This window comes from Leptidea sinapis, chromosome Z (genome assembly GCF_905404315.1).
Source record: "Leptidea sinapis chromosome Z, ilLepSina1.1, whole genome shotgun sequence".
In the NCBI taxonomy this organism is placed as follows: domain Eukaryota; kingdom Metazoa; phylum Arthropoda; class Insecta; order Lepidoptera; family Pieridae; genus Leptidea; species Leptidea sinapis.
This window is the reverse complement of record NC_066312.1, coordinates 5861328-5881408: the sequence shown is the minus strand read 5'-3', so window position 1 is coordinate 5881408 and position 20081 is coordinate 5861328. Positions and strand designations below refer to the sequence as shown.

At 33.6% G+C, this 20081-nt stretch overlaps 1 protein-coding gene across 1 annotated transcript in view; it reads right to left on the bottom strand.

Annotated features, from left to right (window-relative positions):
* LOC126978655 (coiled-coil domain-containing protein AGAP005037) overlaps nt 1-20081 on the bottom strand; it is a 281533-nt gene that overhangs the window by 190708 nt on the left and 70744 nt on the right. The window contains exon 3 of the mRNA XM_050827640.1: nt 1266-1298. Within this exon, the coding sequence (XP_050683597.1) occupies nt 1266-1298 (33 nt within the window). The remainder of the gene's footprint in view (nt 1-1265; nt 1299-20081) is intronic.

The following is a 20081-nucleotide window of genomic DNA, read 5'->3' as shown; positions in this document are numbered from 1 at the left end:
AGTAAACTTATTATAAACTCCAAAAAAGCAAACAAAATATTGATACAGGAACCAAACCGATAGGTACATTGAAATGATGTAGTCACTGAAACTGTAAGGATCATAGAAAGAAATAATATTTATCAGAATGCGTCCCAATTATGATGCATTCGGAGCGCGTTATGCACTTGCAAATAGTATGATATTGGCTTCTACAGTACATGATTCCAATGTCTATGTTATTTTTAGACTTAAAACAGCTTATCAGTAAAAGCAACATGTCACATTGGCTGATAAAATTTATTACTGCAGTACAATTCCATTGCAAAATAATTGTTTAATGCATCCTTAGTTCGATTCATAGATAAAGATACCCACTGTACCTACAGTAGGTACACTATTGTTGTGTATGACAGGTAAGGTAAGGGAATAGGTGTTACGGTTTGATCTATTATTTCATTTGGAGTGTTTAAATTAACTGTGTTATTAATAAACGCGAGGTAAAGTTATTCCAAATTTGAAACTGTTCGTCTTTTTTTTCATACCTTTATAACTATAGAATTATGTACATGGAGAAATAATCTATATATATAAAAATGAATTGCTGTTCGTTTGTCTCGCTAAAACTCGAGAACGGCTTGATTTGGCTAATTTTGGTCTGGAATTATTTGTGGGAGTCCAGAAAAGATTTAAAAGGTACAGGAACAAATATGAAAATGATCGGAATTAAATAAAAACAACGATTTTGTTTTTCCTTTGATGTGTCCCCCGTCGTTCAGAAATCAAATTGAAAGAATAGTTTAAAATGAATAACTAATTAAAATCTTTATATCTTTCTAGCTTTCTCCGGAGGTAATAAAAAAACTTATTTTTAGCTACCTATAGTTGGTAGATTTTATGTAAGACTTAATATTTGGTAGGTCTGAGAATCGGTCGTCATCAATTTTTTATACGCCAAAAATTTTAACTATTGATTTTTTTCTTATTTCTTTATATGGCAATACAACGTTTGCTAGGTCAGCTAGTTTTAAATAAATAATACAGTAAGAGCTTTTCCAAACAAGCAAAATTCGAATATAAATTAGCGTACCTTCCGTAGGTAGGACCGTACTTTAGTTTTGTAGCTAAAATAAGTAGTAGTAGGTAATGAAATATTAATAAAAATCGTAGTTTAACTGACTTATTCAATAAAACCTTTACAATGAACCAAAAACCGTTTTCGGTTTCTAAGCCTTGGCCACATACTTATATTCTATGAAAAAAATTGAGAGCTATGCTTTGCTTACCATCAAATCTGCAATCTCCTTGCCAATCGTCTTCTGGAACAAATGTCAAGCTATTAGCATAGAGTAGGGATGGACACTTACGTACCTATTAAGTGTTTTTTTATTATGAAAATAAGGGAAGAGACGAGCCGCACGTTCAGTTGATGGTAATTGATATGCTCTGCCTATTAAAATGCAGTGCCGCTCAGGATTCTAGAAAGACCCAAAAATTCTGAGCGGCACTACAACTGCGCTCGTCCCTTGAGACATACGATGTTAAGTCTTATTTGCCCAGTAATTTCACTAGCTACGGCGCCCTTCAGACCGAAACACAGTAGTGCTTACCTACTGCTTCACGACAAAAATAGGCGTTGTTGTGGTACCCATAATTTTACCGGCATTCTGTGCAAAGGAGCCTCCCACTGGTAGAACTGTACTGTCCCCTAAGAATAAGTAATGTAATAATCACAAATTTAAAAAAATTATTTAAAAAAAATACGAAAGGTTTTAGATAAAAATGTTGAAATAATATTTTGGCGTATCTATACCACGATATTGAATTATGAATAAGGAATTATTAATTGGTATTAAGTATGTATATGTATCTACCTACACACAGCTTATGAATGTGAATTTTCTTGCCAGGAGGTTGTGCTCTAACAACTAACCGGCAAGAAATTCGGCAATTTTTATCATCCATTTACAGTAAGTTTATAGAACTTAAGTTCAGTAACATGATGTGGGAGTTTATTGTATATTATGCACCATTTCCGTCCCTTTTTAACCCCGTTAGGGGATGAATTTTAGTAAAATACGAAACACGTCTTCCATCAATACTGTAAACAAAGGTTTATGCAAAATTTGAAGAAGATTGGACCAAGGAATCATGTTGTCACAAAGAAACTTACTCCCGTTTTCACCCCTTAGGGGTATAATTTCGGAAAATTCATACGAAGGGAACCGGCCTTCGTCATATTGAAATTCAAATTGAAATATTTTTATTCAAAATAAGATGTGACATCACTTATTGAAAGTCAAAAAACTACCACCCATTCCAGAATGAATGCCTCAGGCCTGAGAAGAATGGGCGTAACAAGCTCAGCGGGCTTTTTTTTCATCAAAAATATGTTTTACAATTAAAGTAACATTGTACAATTAAACTTATGAAAGCCTGAGGGCGGTCGCTCCATTCCCAATCTGTGGTATCATTAAGAAAGTGATTTATGTTATAGTAGCCTTTACCACACAAACATATTTGCAGGAGAGTTTGGGCGGCGGTGATCACTTAACACCAGGTGACCCGTACGCTCGTTTGTCCTCATATCCCAAAAAAAAAAATCGTTTTTTAACAATTCTTTTGAATAACGTAATACTTTTGTTTTGAAAATTTTCTGGGATCCTGTTGTTAAAGCATATACATACAAAACATTTACATCTACATTTTTGACATTTGGTACGGTAAATTTAATGTATTTAGTTTTCTTGCTATTTAACAATTGGCTATTACCGCTAAACCAGTTCACGATGTCAGATAGAATATCGTTCACTTCGTCATACATAGCTTGGTTTCTTTTCACTTTGAAAATCAGTGAAGTGTCGTCCGCAAACAATACTACCTTATGTTTTTTCTCTATAAGATTAGGAAGATCATTTAAATAGAAAAGGAAGAGGAACGCCCTCGCTAGGATCGCCTTTATGCCATTGTGACATAGCTTCCTGATCAGCGTTGAATGTTGAACACAATCAAAAGCCTTAGATAAATCACAGAAGATGCCAAGTGCATTCTGCGATTCCTCCCAGTCATCATAAATGTTGTTGAACGTCCCCTAGTAAAGCCAAATTGTTTCAAACGAAGTAACTTATGAGAGGTAAAGTATGTAAGCATTTGGCTTAAAATTATTTTTTCAAAAATTTTACTAAGGGTTGGCAAAACCGACACAGGAGGATAGTTATTCGGGTCAGAAGAGCATCCCGACTTGAATATTGGTGTAATTTTACGCCATGGAAACACGCCATGATTAATACAAAGAATACTCCCTTCAAGTTTCAGACCTCTACGATCAGCGGTTTAAGCTGTGCGTTGTCAGTCAGTCAGGGCAAAGCAAAAATTTTATATGTATAGATATAAAAGAATTATGAAAAACAAATTATATATATTACATATTCTTTGATATCACTCCAAGAGTAATTAAGACTCTGCTTCATAGGTAACATAATAGTTTTAATGATTTCGGTTTGCAAGCGAACCGCAATCGCGCAATCAATTAATGTAGTGCGACTCAAAAAAGTACAAAACTGCCACAATCTAAGTTATGCGCGTCGTAAAAGGCTTAAGCGCCGTGGATATCGCGTCGCTTAAGTGATCTGTGCAACGAAACAGCACCGTATAAATGTGCAATGATTATTATAAGGGAGACATTACAGTTATATATATGATATATATATCACTAGTATTTTATATTTACAGATGTTAATACACTAATAACCGGGATAATGGATATGGACCTATATAAAATCGACGCAAAACACTGCTCTTATTTACAGAATCAGAATATGTTATGCATTCAAAAGAAAAAAAAAAAATAACAATTCCAAAAAAATTCCAAATTGAGAATTATTGACATATCTCCATTCTGATGAAACACTGTATACCTACTACCAAACCAAAACAACTTCTACGATGGAACTACTCATATTATTATATTTATTCTATTATACAAAATAGATGTAATGTAATACTCAAAAAAAAAATACCGATCGAATTGTTAACCTCCTCCTTTTTGATGTCGGTTAAAAAGAGAAAAGAATAATATCAGGTATGTCCTTACTATACGGCATCTGTTTCAGCACTATAGATAGTCACTAATTATTAAATGCTATTTTACTAAGAGCCTCAAAAGGTCACACCTGCCTGCCAAACACCTATGTTTTTCATACCGCACTGTCACTCGACGTAATCACAAAACTGTCCAACGGCACAATAGACATATGTCTACTGCTAACGTCTAGGCGTAGATATTTTCTACCTTACCAAACTAATTATTCAATACGTTAGTGATGCCGACGTGTAAATGTTAAGGACACCAGTCAAAACACATAAATTATCATTATCAAAAAACACACATAATCGTAGCCACACACTCACCCAAACACACAAACATACATGGACCCCACACTCCCTCCCAAACACGCTCACACAAAAGTTAATATTATTTGAGTATTTTTTTCTCTCTTTGCTGTATCAGTTTGTTCAAGTAGGTTATTTAAAAATATAGGAATTTTTTGTTATGGATATGAAGAAAAAAAAAGCAGCCAAGTGCGAGTCGGACTCGCCCATGAAGGGTTCCGTAGCAGCAAGTAACATAATATAAAAGTAATATAGAAAGGAAAATGATATTAAATTATTTAAATGAAACTTTGCCGAAACTCATACAGTGCAAATATGAATTAAATAAAAAGCACTTACTAGATCTCGCTCAAACCAATATTCGGTGGAAGTTTGCATGCATAATCTACATTATGTATGTACAGTACATCATATATTTTTTGCAGTTCTATCATTCTATTATTTTAGAATTTAACAAAAAAAATGATATTAAAGACCTCAATATCATTTGTAGACTTATCCATAGATACCCATCCACAAGTATGGGTTTGATGAAAAAAAATTTTTACGTTTCAGTCCTAAGTAAGGGGAACCCCCAATATTTATTGTTTTTTTTTCTATTTCTGTGTGAAAATGTTAATGCGGTTCATAGAATACATCAACTCACTAAGTTTCAACAGTATAGTTCTTATAGTTTTGGAAAAAAGTGGCTGTGGTATTTGGTTATATGATATCATTTATACTGATATATCAAAATATATGTATATGTCAAACTATTCAATGTAACCGCCTCTAAAATGTGCAAGCGCAACCAATAAATCGACATTTTATTTTTCACAGACAGTACCAGTGTACCAGCACCTGAAATAGTATTTTTGTATAATACGAAAAATTTTTGACTCTGATTTTTATGTTTTGAGGTTCATATACCCATAACAACCCTTTACACAATAATGGCCATATTATTTCTGTTTGAAACCCTGCGAAAAAAAAATTTAATAAATATTGTGAAATATCCCTACTTAATGAACGACCGCTCGTTATGGTCGAGTATGTTCTAAAGTCAATGCGGTCGCCTCTATATAAAGGCAAATTTCAGTTTTAACTTCATTCAACCCTTGCTTTCATTACCACACGGACCAAATTTAAGTTTTAAAAATGAAATTATTAATAATATTTTTTATAACATTTATCTTAATAGTAAATACGGTGCAGGAAAAGCCGGAAAGGTTCCGTATTTGTGGCAGAAATTTGGCGGACACCCTCGATCTGTTGTGCGAAGCAGATGCCAAGAAAAATAAAGGGAGGCTGACTAATAGAATTAGAAGACACATTCGCGAATATGGCATAGCAGAACAGTGCTGTGTGAATACTTGCACTATTAAAGAGTTACTGGAATACTGCTCTCCTTCTTATTATGATTAAACGTATGTAAAAACTTATTATATTATATATATGCCTATGTTCAACACAATACAGTGCTTTACTGAAACTTAGAATACATTCAGTAAATTAAGTTAGTTAGAATTGATTTATTTATATGACAAGAAGACCGATTTGTATTATTTAAAAAAAAATATGTACCCCTAAAGTGCGTGCTCGAGATATTTAACGAAAGGAACAATAATTGTTTCATATGTCATTTTAACATTTCTTTAACAGATTTTAGAGCATTAATTGTTTGGTTTTTTTTTTAATTCTAGTGAATATTAAATCATATTTAATCCGTAACATTTAACTTAATAATTTCAAAAGTTATTGTAGATTTAGAAGTTATAGTATATATAATAAATAAAGTGGTAGTATTGTAGTAAAATATAAAAAATATTCGTTTTTAACTTAAAAATATTATTTTTAAATAACTTTGCTTATAAATATTTTGGAAATTTTAAATGCGTCAACCATTTCGTAATTCATAGACATTTCAAGACGAAACAACAGAGACATTTAACTATAACTTGTTTCTCTTTACAGGTATTCAACTACGTTTGCAACTTCGAAGAACATTGGGATTAAAATGTGTCAAATATTTTGTAATAAAATTAAATATATTATGTAAAAATTAATAGTGATTTCATTTATAATTTAATTTTCTTTTATGACATTTTTTAAATTCCTTGCAAATTCTTCAACATATTGGAAAATTTAAATTCTATATACATTTTCTATTTCGTAGTCATTTCTAGACCGATTAGTAATGAGTTATTCGACTTTAATATGATTTACTCTTATTTATTTTTCAAATATTTTTGAAATGATACTTTACAATCGAATATTCAATATTCTTGTAAAAATATTTTAATTAATTTGGTTAAACCTGAAGCGAGATTTTTTTTAAATAAGTTATTACGACTCTACAATGATAGTTGAAATTTGATGAAGTTGACTCATATCGTAGCTATATACTTCGTAGCTTTGTGATTTATATTTCATTCATTAGTTAGGTGTGATTGTCGTTTATTTCATTTTAGTTTGGTATAAATAACTTAGTGGGTACTTAGGGCAAACTCAATACGTAGACAGATATATAACATGTGTGTATGTGTGTACATACTGACTTATTTGTAGGTACATGACCTATGCATGGACATATAATATATTTATTAAATCTAAGTTCAGTAATGCTACATTATTATAATATTAATAGTGGTTAATGGCAGCGCTGCTGTGGGCACAATCCATCTTGACATCCTGTGTAAAGAAACCTCGCACTTAACTAGTAAGTATATATGGTAAGTAAGATATATGTACATTAGAAAAACATAGTATACCATTATATGCTTTCGGTGGAAGTTTTAGAATCACCAAATAAATCTGATCCTCTAACTGTAATTAGATTTTTGTCAATGTACCCTTGTAAATCAAATAATGGAAGTTGAAATTATATTTTTTACTTAATATTAATAATGATTTTTCTGACTCTCTGAGACTATGGCTGAGATCTATAGAGTGAACTTACACTTTGCTAAAACTTTGCTCATTGTGATAGAATGTTAACTTAAGCATTGTATTCGGCTGCCTTAGCTTAAGCTCAGAATAATTACAAAAGACTATAAAAACGCAATCAATGATTATGCTAAGCTAACACTCAGCTAAGTTTTGCGTAAAGTTTGAGCAAAGGCTAAGTAAGTATCTAAAGATCTCAGTCTAATACTAGAATTTTGACATTTATCTGTCTGTATGTCATTTTATAACTAAAAAACTTCTTGCACCATCATAATGGAAATTAGCGCGTTGTTAGATCATGTATGTGTTTCAATGTTGTAATTTGGCAAAGAAAATTTTTTTTTACGTTTTAAAGTCGAAATAACAGAATTAAGGATTTTAAACCTATTTTTAACCATTTTTTTTATGGAATAGGAGGACAAACGAGCGTACGGGTAACCTGTTGTTAAGCGATCACCGCCGCCCACAATCTCTTGCAACACCACCTCTGGTGTTGCAAGAGATTGTGGGCGTGATTCCTCAATCACAGGAGCGTTGTCGGCCTTTAAGGAAGGTGTACGCGCTTTTTTTGAAGGTACCCATGTCGTATCGTCACGGAAGCACCGCATAAGGAAGCTCATTCCACAGCTTTGTAGTACGTGGAAGAAAGCTCCTTGAAAACCGCACTGTGGAGGACCGCCACACATCCAGATGGTGAGGATAATATCCTAACTTGTGGCGTGTCATGTGAAGGTGGAATTCGGCAGCAGGAATCAGGTTAAACAGCTCTTCGGAACACTCCCCGTGATAAATGCGGTAGAAGACACACAATGAATATATTAAATGAATATATATATTCATATCATATTCACACCATATCTTAAAATGGGCTTATTTTTTTAAAAAGCGATCAGTAGTGTCGATAAAAGTTCAGCTCAAACATTCGTACAGGAATGTGAGAGCGAGAATACTTTCAGCCGAAAGATGTGACGTCACAAAAAGCTTCATCAAAGATCTCCACAACGATTGGTCCTGCGTATCCCTCATCCAACGTATTCCGGCGCTCTGGACTAGGCCATCGGTCCATCTTATGGGGGGCCTACCAATACCGGCCACCTGTAGACAACCTATGTGCGCGGTCCCCTGCCACTTCAGTTTTGCAATCACTGAGCTATGTCGGTGACTTTGGTTCTCCTACGGATTTCTTCAGTTCTGATTCGATCTCGCACGGAATATATTGTTGCTATGACAAAAAGCGACGGGACTGCTCGTCCCCTGATACCGAGACGAACTCTGATGGGCATCGTGATAGCACTTGTCACTTAAAGACTGAGGTAATAAGACGTAAATTAAGATAAAAAGACTTACTCTATGAAAAAAAACAACATACCGACGAATTGAGAACCGCCTCCTTTTTTAAAGTCGGTTAAAATGTAAGGTAATTGTTACGTTGCCCACTAAAGTGCATAGCCGCTAAGGATTCTTTATTGAACCTAATATTCTAAGCCGCATTTCAATCGGTCACTTTGAGACAATTAAGGGCAAAGTAACTGGCTATGGCAGCCCGAAAAGCATTAAACTAACTGCTCGACGACAGAAAATGGCGCCGTTGTGGTACGCATCTAGCCAGCATCTTTTTTATATGTTTATGATATGGCAATATGGGACGAGAATAGCAGCACGTTCGGTGGATGGTGATTGAAATCCCGCCCATTACAATGCAGTGCCGCTCAGGATTCTTGAAACACCCAAAAATTCTGAGCGTCTCTACAATTCGGCAGTCTATCCAACGCATATTGCATGTTGACTTTTTTGAAACCAAAAAAAAATAGTGGGATGAAACCCATTGGAAATGGAAGAGACTATAACAAAAATTAATGTAAAAATAAATTACGGGCGAACTGAGGTTGGGAAGTGGAAATGGGGGGGTGATTAAGGGTAAAAAACGGTTTATCTCGATTTCCGACAAAACTGCAAGTCCTATGGAAATAAGTGAAATGGCAAAGTTGTAGGTAATAAAATAAAAATAGATCTACAACTTTTATATTTACAATTGTTTCACATAACCTCAAACTTTACGTGAAAAGTTTTTGGTTTTTGTCTTTACCAAAACTAATATTTTTTCACGAAATTTGGTGAATATTTACCTTTTTATGTCCCAAATACACTGTAATTTATTACAATTGAATTATTGAAAATGATTGAATACTTATTTTTTCACCCTATTTTGACTCAAACATCGAAAAAGAACCCTTATTTTCAATCGAAAATTCACCCGTCAATGTATAATTTATTTTTCAAAAAATTTATATGTTTTCTGTTTGTCAAAATCTCTACATTTTTTTTATGGTATAGGAGGACAAACAAGCGTACGGGTCACCTGTTGTTAGGTGATCACCGCCACCCACAATCTTTTGCAACACCGGAGGAATCACAGGAGCGTTGCCGGCCTTTAAGGAAAGTGTACGCGCTTTTTTTGAAGGTACCCATGTCGTATCGTCCCTGAAACACCGCACAAGGAAGCTCATTCCACAGCTTTGTAGTACGTGGAAGAAAGCTCCTTGAAAACCGCACTGTGGAGGACCGCCACACATCCAGATGGTGAGGATGATATCCTAACTTGTGGTGTGTCGTGCGAAGGTGGAATTCGGCGGCAGGTATCAGGTTACACAGCTCTTCGGAACACTCCCCGTGATATTAGGTAGAAGGGTAGAAGACACACAATGAAGCGACGTCTGTACGCAACGATATATATATATATATATATATATCTATATTCCGATAGAGTAAAAAAATATAAGTTAAAATGAAAAATAATTGATAGCACAACACGTAATAAATATTATTGCTGCTACGAAATAATATGTAGATATGAATTTTCTATTAAACGCCTTTTGAGGGGCTTAAATTTTCCGAACATTTTAATTTATATTTTTATACACTATATGAAAATGGAGATTTTGACAAACATAAAACATTTTAAAAAAAGTTCATATATTGACGGGTGTATTTTCGATTGAAAATAAGGTGAAACAAAATTTAGATTTTTTATTACCTACAAATTTGCCATTTCACTTATTTCCATAGGACTTGCAGTTTTACTGGAAATCGAAATAAACCGTTTTTTACCCTAAATTACCCCCCCTTTTCCACTTCCCGACCTCAGATCGCCCGTAATTTATTTTTCATATATTCTTGTTATATTCTCTTCCGTTTCCAATGGGTTTCATCCTACTATTATTTTATATCATTTTCAAATTCTTCATTCAGCACTGCTCTAAAGGTGATTGATAACATATTGATAGCCGTACTGTCTACTTCAAAATTATAATTTTAGTAATAAAATGCATATATTTTTAATTTGATTTTCAGCGGCATTAAATCTCTTTGTTATTGCAAAAAAAAACTGTACTAACCGCTTAAGTTGTAAATGCTCTGTTAACCCTCATATAATTTGCAGTTGGTTTAGCTTTGTAGGGATAATTCTACTATGCACTAATGTGTTATATTATTTTGCCATCAAACACATCTTATATGTAAAATTCTCGTGTCACGGTGTACGTAATTGAACTCCTCCGAAGCGGCTCGACCGATTTTCGTGAATCTTAGCGTGCATATCGGCTAGGGTGGAGAATCGGACAACAACTATTTTTCATCCCCTTAAATGTTAAAAAAATTTAGGGGGTACTCTAAATTTATTATATTTTTGGGCAAAATTTTTTGTTTTTATTTTTTTACGATACCGCATAATAAAATACATACAACCTTAATTTTCAACCCTCTGCGATCAACACCTATTTTTGTATCGCGATTTTTATAATATTCTATTCCATCCACAGATCCGCGATAGGGTTGCAAGATGGCAATCGAATACAATAATTGTAGTACGATATATTTGGTAGGTCTGAGAATCGGACCCTAAATTTTTTTTATTACTTTATATGGCAATACTACGATTGTTGGGTCAGGTAGTAACTTATATAAAAAACCAAGTCTCGCAACTCAGTTCTTCTACTGTAAAAAGTAATACCAAGTCTGCCAATTTATTAAGCCCCTACTTAAGAGTCCTTCTATCTTAAGTTATTAGATAATTAGCTAACGTAACAACATCTTATAGTGACTATATCAATATTGAATATACTATATGTTTTAAATTAATTAATTAACTTGGCCAGGGAGTTTTTCCCTTTTTCTTTTCCGGTACTACTTATTGAGATTCAGCTACAGTTTTTCTCAAAGCCTACCAATGTCTGAACGGTTTTTCTCGGAATGTATGATATAACAATCCTTCACATATCTGGATCTACTTAGCGTACTGTATTCACAAATTGAGAATTCTGCGCCTTCATACTTCTAAAGTAGACATTAGTAAGATGGCCTCGAAAGTGTCACGTAAACTTGCAACACAAACAGCACAAATAAATTTGTAATCTGATATGTTATATATAGGATTACAAAGTTATTTATACATTTGGTGTATCTAGATAACTGTACTGAAATTGCAAAACATTTTGGTTTTCCCTTGATTTATAAACTAAACACTAATTGTATTCTAAATTTGAAGCTTCTATGTCTGTTAGAAGTTCCTCAGACTTTTGATCGGTCAGTCTGTCAGTCAGTGAGTGACGATATTAAGAAACTTTGTCGGATCTGACTGAAATTGAATTGAATGAAAATGAATTATACTGTGCTTATACAATGTCTCCTCGTTTACTGAACTGGGCTCCTAGTTTTTGTTATAGAGGGTCAAAAATGGCCTAAACTGCTTCGAGAAAAGGGAGGTACGGCCGTGCCACTTGTTTTTGCTCGACTTTGCGGGGGCACTGCCGTGCCCACAGATGCACATGTGTGTTATAGTATGTGGCCCTGACAATGGTGTAATAAGGCTTACTTTACAAGCAATTGTGTTTAAAACTAGATCTTTATTTTGTTTAAAATGTCTACAGTTTTCGGCGAGAATTAGTGTGCATATACTTATGTTACGTTTTGGCTATTCGACTCCAATTTAGATATACGTGAACTTTAGTATTCTATTAGCATTGTTTGGGGCTTTACATACACAGGTGATTATGGAATCTCATATAGAACAAAACATGCTCAATCAAAAATGTTATCATATATTAACATGCCGAGAAAGATATTTCACGCTAATGAAGGAACGAACACAGTTTGCATTTATAGTCTTTTTTTCTGGAAAAGGAGGACAAACGAGCGTACGGTGTTAAGTGGTCACCCACATTCTCTTGCAACACGGAGGAAGATGTTCGCGCTTTTTTTGAGGGTACCCATGTCGAGGGTACACATCCACGAAGTCGAAGACGTCGTCGAAGTTCATTCCACAGCTTTGTAATACGTGGAAGAAAGCTCCTTGAAAACTGCACTGTGCAGGACCACCACACATCCAGATGGTGGGGATAATGTCTGTGATGGAGATGATATCCTAACTTGTGGCGTGTTGTGCGAGGGTGGAATGAGGCGGCAGGGATCAGGTGAAACAGCTCTTCGGAACACTCTCCGTGATCAATGCGGTAGAACACACAATGAAGCGATGTATCTACGCAACGCCAAGTGATCCCGCCGTTCACAGAGCACTGGGTCCCTGACAATTCAAGCTGCTCTAGGTTGCACGCGGTCAAATGGATCGAGCTGATACGGAGGTGCGCCAGACCAGAGATGACAGTTTAGTATAGTTTTATATAAATGTGTATCATCAAATTACATTTTCTTGTGTAATTTTGTGATACATAAATGTTTTATGACTGAGTGACAACTATTCTACGAGTTTTGAATTTGTTGCCTGTCTGTCTTTCTAAAAGTTGAGAACGACTTCCATGATCTTAGTACAATTGGTATGTACTTAAGTGATGTTTTTTTATATAAAAGGAGGCAAACGGGCAAGAGGCTCACGCGATGGGGAGAGGTGAGGCAACCACCCATGGACATTCGCAACAACATAGTGTGTCAAGAAATGCGTTCCCGGCCTTTAAGATGGGAGTATGCTTTTTATGATGTGACTGGTTTTTTTCAAACGTTTTTTAATTCTTTTTTTACGCACGTATGTAAAATTGTGAATAGTATATTTTCTTACCATTTTCTCTTCCTTTTCGTTTCTTTTTCCCACTAGAACCGGATTTGCCGGATTTCTCCGACTTATCCTTACTTTTCCAACGACTTAACATAGTCACATTTTTCACACACTCACATTTTTATACATTATCCACTTTATATCGCATTTCACTACACAAATAATGAACCACATAGCACATCATAGCCTTAATTGGAGTATTTTTTACTCCTTAAATCCACAGGCACTAATTGTATCTAGTAATCACTGTCTAGTTCGATTGTAGCACATAAGTTGGGAATCAATTCCATTGCAATATTTAAAAGAATCTGAAAAGATGAGAAAATGATATAATTAAGTTATTCGGGTACAGTTAAAAAGATATTATTGGCAGAAAAGGTTGATGTGGAGCTCAATTTGATGTATAAGAAATACATTGATAAAATAATACAAATTCATTAGGTCGTTTTATAAATTTTATTAATAAAACGACAATTTTCATAATTAATAATTAATAAAATTCAATAAGTGATTTATTATCCTATTTCGAATAAAAATATTTGAATTTGAAAGGGGTATATTACTATGTTTGATTTTTTTTTACAATTTTAACTTAACCATATAATGGCTGTGATTGGAAAAATGTTCCGTCGCTTCATAGCTATGCAGAATTGCGACAACAGTATATGAAAGAAATATCCATTAATAAAATCTTTTATCGATTATAAAATATATTTTATTTTTCGTTGCTTACAATACTTGAATATGTATAATATACAATTGGTTACAGTAAGAGAGGAGGAAGGGAAGCCAGACAGACTGGCTCCGTTACGCGTTACGTTACGCAGCGGTTTACCCTCCATAAGAAGTTATCACATCAAAAACCCAAAAGAGTAACAGCTGCAGTAAATGGATCAATTCGCATACACTTTAAATGAGTAAAGGTATAATGGAAGCGATTATATATTTAAAATAATAACTTAAAATGGTTTATTATGGTACCTTTATTGGTATGGTATTGATATTAAGACATAATCCCGGATTACGCACTGAGTCTCCATCTGGAAAACGGACCTTAGACTTTAGTGTTGTGGTTTGGTTGATTTTACAATGTCGATAAATAAAAGCAATTCATTAGTTTGTTTTAGTTATAAATGTTCTATAAACTACACATACTTTGTAACACTTTCACTATGTGTTTGCGTTTAAAATATTTATAAAAAGAACTTGTGGACTTATTATAGTATTAATTATTGTAACAAGGTGATTGATTAAATTATTATCTTAATATAAAACGCGTGTATTCATGTTCTTCAATGGCCACGAAACATCGGTTTAAATATAATTATAATAAAAATGTAACTTCTACCCAAAAACTTATGTAAAAACACTGTTAACTCATTCTAATGCTTTAATAAGTTTATTATTTAAATATGATTGATTATGCTTAGATAAATGACTGGACGATTTTAATATATTATTGTTATTACATCGCATTTTCATAAAATAAGAGCGCTTTCGCACTGCGTCCGATCAGAGTCCGATCCGTATCGGACGTAGTGCAAAAGCGCTCTAACGGCCGTTCCCAATATTCAGTCTATCTCTTACTTGAGATAAAAATCGTAACTATCGTTGACTTTTCTGTTCCAATAAACTTATCGACGGTCACTCACCTCATCCGTATACGCCGTCTGTCAATGGGATGACGTATAGCTTACCAGCGATAGAATTTTAGAAATTGCAATTCACGCGTCCCAATATAAGGCGATAAGAATGACTTATGGGGTATAGTGGGACAGCTTCAGATTATTGAAAGCTAATTACTGACAGTAGAAGGTAGTAATTTATCTCTATCTGTAGATAGTATATTCGGAATGGCCGTAAGAGGACACGCGAGCGTAAAGATACATCATCGGATTGTCGGTAACACACACAAATAATTATGACAACCAAACTTTGAAACCAACTAGCAGGCCGATATGAAGGAGATTCGTCTTGTGTCAAGTTAAAGGGAGCGACAGTAATCACTAACGGCCAGTATACTTGATTATCCTTCTTAGTTCTAATCCATGCAAAACAGTTTCATGTATTCAAAATTAGGCTTCACAAACAATGACGTTCTATACAATATATGGACATATCATTCGCAGTCTGATAACTGAACGGCAAAAGTGTGCTTAAAGACAAATTAGGCACACTTTTCTGCTTAGTCGTGTGTCAACTGTGTGTCAATGAACAAGCCTAAGTGTGCTGTAAAAAGTGCTTAAATAATACATTAACGACTCAAAAAAAAGATGGTGTGATTTATTATAGGTAAGCTTATTTTATTTATATAAGATTTATATGCAAAAAGCGTAAGTAATTTAGAATGTTAATTTAGTTTGTTTCCTTAGAACTTTCGATTGGGTGAACCGATTTTGATAATTCTTTTTCATTGTATTTGAAAGCTGGTGATTCCCGTGTGGTCCCATTGCAATTTGGTACAGATCTGCCAATGGCAACCATGAGAAAACCATAAAAGTCTTAAATTTGCTATAAGTATGTACGCAACAAATTTACGAATAACTCAGTATCGTGCCAACCGATTTTGATAATTCTTCTTTTAGTGGAAAGGATATACTTTAAAAGTAGATTGGTGATAGTTTGGTTAGGTTCTGCTTATGAGATACATGACTAAGTAACGAAACTCTACAATCCTTAATAGCAAATTAACGTTACTAGGTCGAATCTTTTAATGTTATCAGGATATTTGAGTCACCTACCGTAATGTCGTTATGGTCAAGTAATTGTCGTAGTAAGATATGATGATCAAAGAATCTCCTTAACGACTTGCAGTAAGGGTGCGATCTGTGGCAGAACTGGCTGCAATATAATTGCCATGCGTTTAGGTTGCATTGTAAAATTTGGTAGATCCACACAAATTTAAACGGATTATTAGTAAGTGTAGTTCAGATTCACTAAAAATAAAAATAAAAATTAGCAAAAAAACAAATGACTTCAAAAACACTATTCCAAAACAATAGATATAATATTCACTAAAAAAGTTTAAAAATAATTGCGTTTTTTATACAATCTCATTAATAAATCTAATTCTAATAACGATATAACTACATTTAAAATTTGACTTTCATTTAATTCAAGGAACTTAACATTTAAATAACCAGTTTAACTAATTATTTTATATAAATAAAAATATTATATTTGAGTATTAGTTTCTCTCATTAAAGGTTACCTTAACTTATTAAACATAAAAAAGCAACAAATTTAAACACAATAAATAAACACACAAGCTTTCCCTTTTATAATATGAGTATGATTTTTGATTATTAACGTAAAAAAACCTCCGACTAAACTGATCTTGATCGGAAAATAGGGATAGACTGAAGAACGTAAAAGTTATAGCAACTCTCTTTTTCATCTGGGTTTAAAAAAATGCTTAACTGCTACTCCACTGATGTCACTGTCCAAATCGGGTTCTATATTCAAAAAATGCAGCTGAAACTGAAATAGTATTTACATTGCTGCCTCTTGACCAATAATATTTTAAGCAACTGGAGTAAACGCAGAAATATATACACATAGCAGTGGAACCTGAGTTTTAACCTGATTCCTGCCGCCGAATTCCACCTTCGCACGACACGCCACAAATTAAGATATCATCCCCACCATCTGGATTTATGGCCGTCCTGCACAGTGCGGTTTTCAAGGAGCTTTCTTCCTCGTACTACTAAGCTGTGGAATGAGCTTCCTCGTGCGGTGATTCCGAGACAATACGACATGGGTACCTTCAAAAAAAGCGCGTACACCTTCCTTAAAGGCCGGCAACGCTCTTGTGATTCCTCTGGTGTTGCAAGAGAATGTGGGCGGCGGTGATCACTTAACAGCAGGTGACCCGTACGCTCGTTTGTCCTCCTATTCCATAAAAAAGAGGGTTCATAAGGTGTCATTTGTTGCATGTGCCATATTTCGGTATGATTTTGTATGAGGTGCATTGTCTATATATATATATATATGCATAGAACGTCATTGTTCACAAAAGCCAGATTTTTTTAGATATAATAAGACATAATGTTGATAAGGGGGCAATCTATGTGTTAGACAAAAAAACATGTTTCATGCAAAGTTCGCAACCATGCCGGCTTGACTTGTCAACGAGCAAACCGTTATGTACGCTGAAAATTCACTTCAGGAAAACTACATTTCACTAGATGGTGCTTTACGATAAACTTAATAATTTTACAAAAAAATAATTTAATAATTATTGTTATTTGAAATAATGAACAAAACTTATAAATTTACGTTTTAGTATGCTTTTTAAGTAGATTATTATTAATACAATGAGTAGTCTTACTCTTTGTAATGCCTAAGATTTTTACTTACTGCTGCACTCTACAGAAATAATGCAGAACTAAAACGCAGATCAGTTTCTAGTGAAAGCTTAAAGTTAAGTTTCAAGTTCAACATGAAAGCGCCCGATGCGGCGCCTAGATAGCACAGCCAGTTTTTACAGGTACAGTAAGTACTAAATTTGATGCAACTTTCGCACAACCGTTTGCAACTAAATCTTTTTCACCTCTGCAACTAGATGGAGCCTTTACTGAACTAAAGAAATCGCATAGCTACACAAATTGCTGAAATATATTTTGAATTGAGCCTTCAAACAAAATAAAAAATGCACAACATTTCACAAAATAGATATTCGTGAGGCTTGCATGAGGCTTGCATGGAAACTTAGTATCTAAATCAATAGATATAAAAAAAACCTTTTAGTTTTCAGCTACGTATCCATCCATGAATGATCCAGAAATTATTTTCATACAAAGGTTTTCTTTAAAATTATAAATACAGTGTTATTGGTCATTCGACGTATTTCCGTTAGAATGTGATACTATTTGCAATAAAAAATAGGTATAATTTAACAAATTACTAAAAATGTATTTTTATTATTTAATAATAAAAAAAAGTGGTTTCAATTATTTTTAATTCAGCATATTAGTTCGAATAATGAAAATTTTTATATTTTTTTTTTGCATGTTGTGCATGCTATTTTTTGTGTGTTGTTTAGTTGGGCACGTTATAAACTAAATTCTATGATACCACGGAGCCATCAATGCTGCCTAACCCTAAATACTACGATACACCAATTTCTAATTTTCCAAGATGTTGGAATTTCTTGAAGTAAAACTTCTTTAGACGTGACATGAGGGTAACACAGACTTTTTAAAATCAATTAAAACAAAACATAAATGAAAACAATTTTTAACACATAAAAAATAAAAGTTTAAAAAAAAATTCTAATTGCTCAGTAATATTAAATAAATCTTCAAGTGTATTTGTTTATCTATTACTACTTTTGTAATAAATAAGTCTCGAAACTCAGTCCTTCTACCATAAAAAGATGTGATTCATTTAGTCACTATATAAGGGTCCGTTTGTATTAAGTTATAAAGTTATTAGCTAGGCTAACAACATCTTATAGTGAACATATCAATATTAAAAAATATTATGTTTTAATTTAAATAGATTAACTTGGCCTACGTCTGACACAATGATATTTTTTTAAATTAAAATACAATTTCTCAACTAATATTTTATTATATTGAATTAAATTTCATTTCTTATATACTTTTCATCCCGGAAAATTAAAGATCTCCAGTTAATTTAGAGAGTTAGTTAAAAAACATGGTAACTTATATAGCTTAAGGCACAACAACATATGCAGATAATTCCATAAAATTTGGCATGTTAATTCCTTAAGTCGCCAGTCAACATCTTATTTTCATCCGGGATAATTTAGAGTTCCCGTGGGATAGTTAAAAAATCTAGTAACTTATGCAGCTTAGAACATACGCAATAACTTATGCACCTAATTTAGTGAAATTTGGCATGTTGATACCTAATATCAACGGGCAGAAAATGTGGATAATAAAAAGAACATGGATTTATCAAGGGTCGCTCTACTACCATCAGCTTAGCAGTATTTACAGATGACAGCGTGATGGATGATAACAATATACACACAGACTTTGAAAAGATATTCAATCGTGTTAACTACGAAATCCTACTAAAAACGTTAGAATCTTTAGGCATACACGGTGACCTTCTACGATGGAACTACTCATATTATTATTTTCTACCTTACCAAAATAATTATTCAATACGTTAGAGATGCCGACGTATAAATGTTAAGGACACCAGTCAAAACACCTAAATTATCATTATCAAAAAACACACATAATCGTAGCCACACACTCACCCAAACACACAAACATACATGGACCCCACACTCCCTCCCAAACACGCACACACAAAAGTTAATATAATTTGAGTATTTTTTTCTCTCTTTGCTGTATCAGTTCGTTTGAGTAGGTTATTTAAAAATATAAGAATTTCTAGTTATGCCTATAATTAAAAAAACCAGCAAGTGCGAGTCGGACTCGCCCATGAAGGGTTCCGTAGCAGCAATTAACATAATATAGTAAGGAAAATGCTTTGCCGAAAATCATACAGTGCAAATGATCATTTATACCTATTAAATAAAAAGTACTTACTAAATCTCGTTCAAACCAATTTTCGGTGGACATTTGCATGGTAATGTATATCATATACATGTTTTTTTAGTTTTATCATTCTCTTATTTTAGAAGTAACAGGGGGGGAGGGAACATTTTACCACTTTGGAATTAGTGTCTCTCGCGCAAACTATTTAGTTAAGAAACAAATGATATTAGGAATTTCAACAT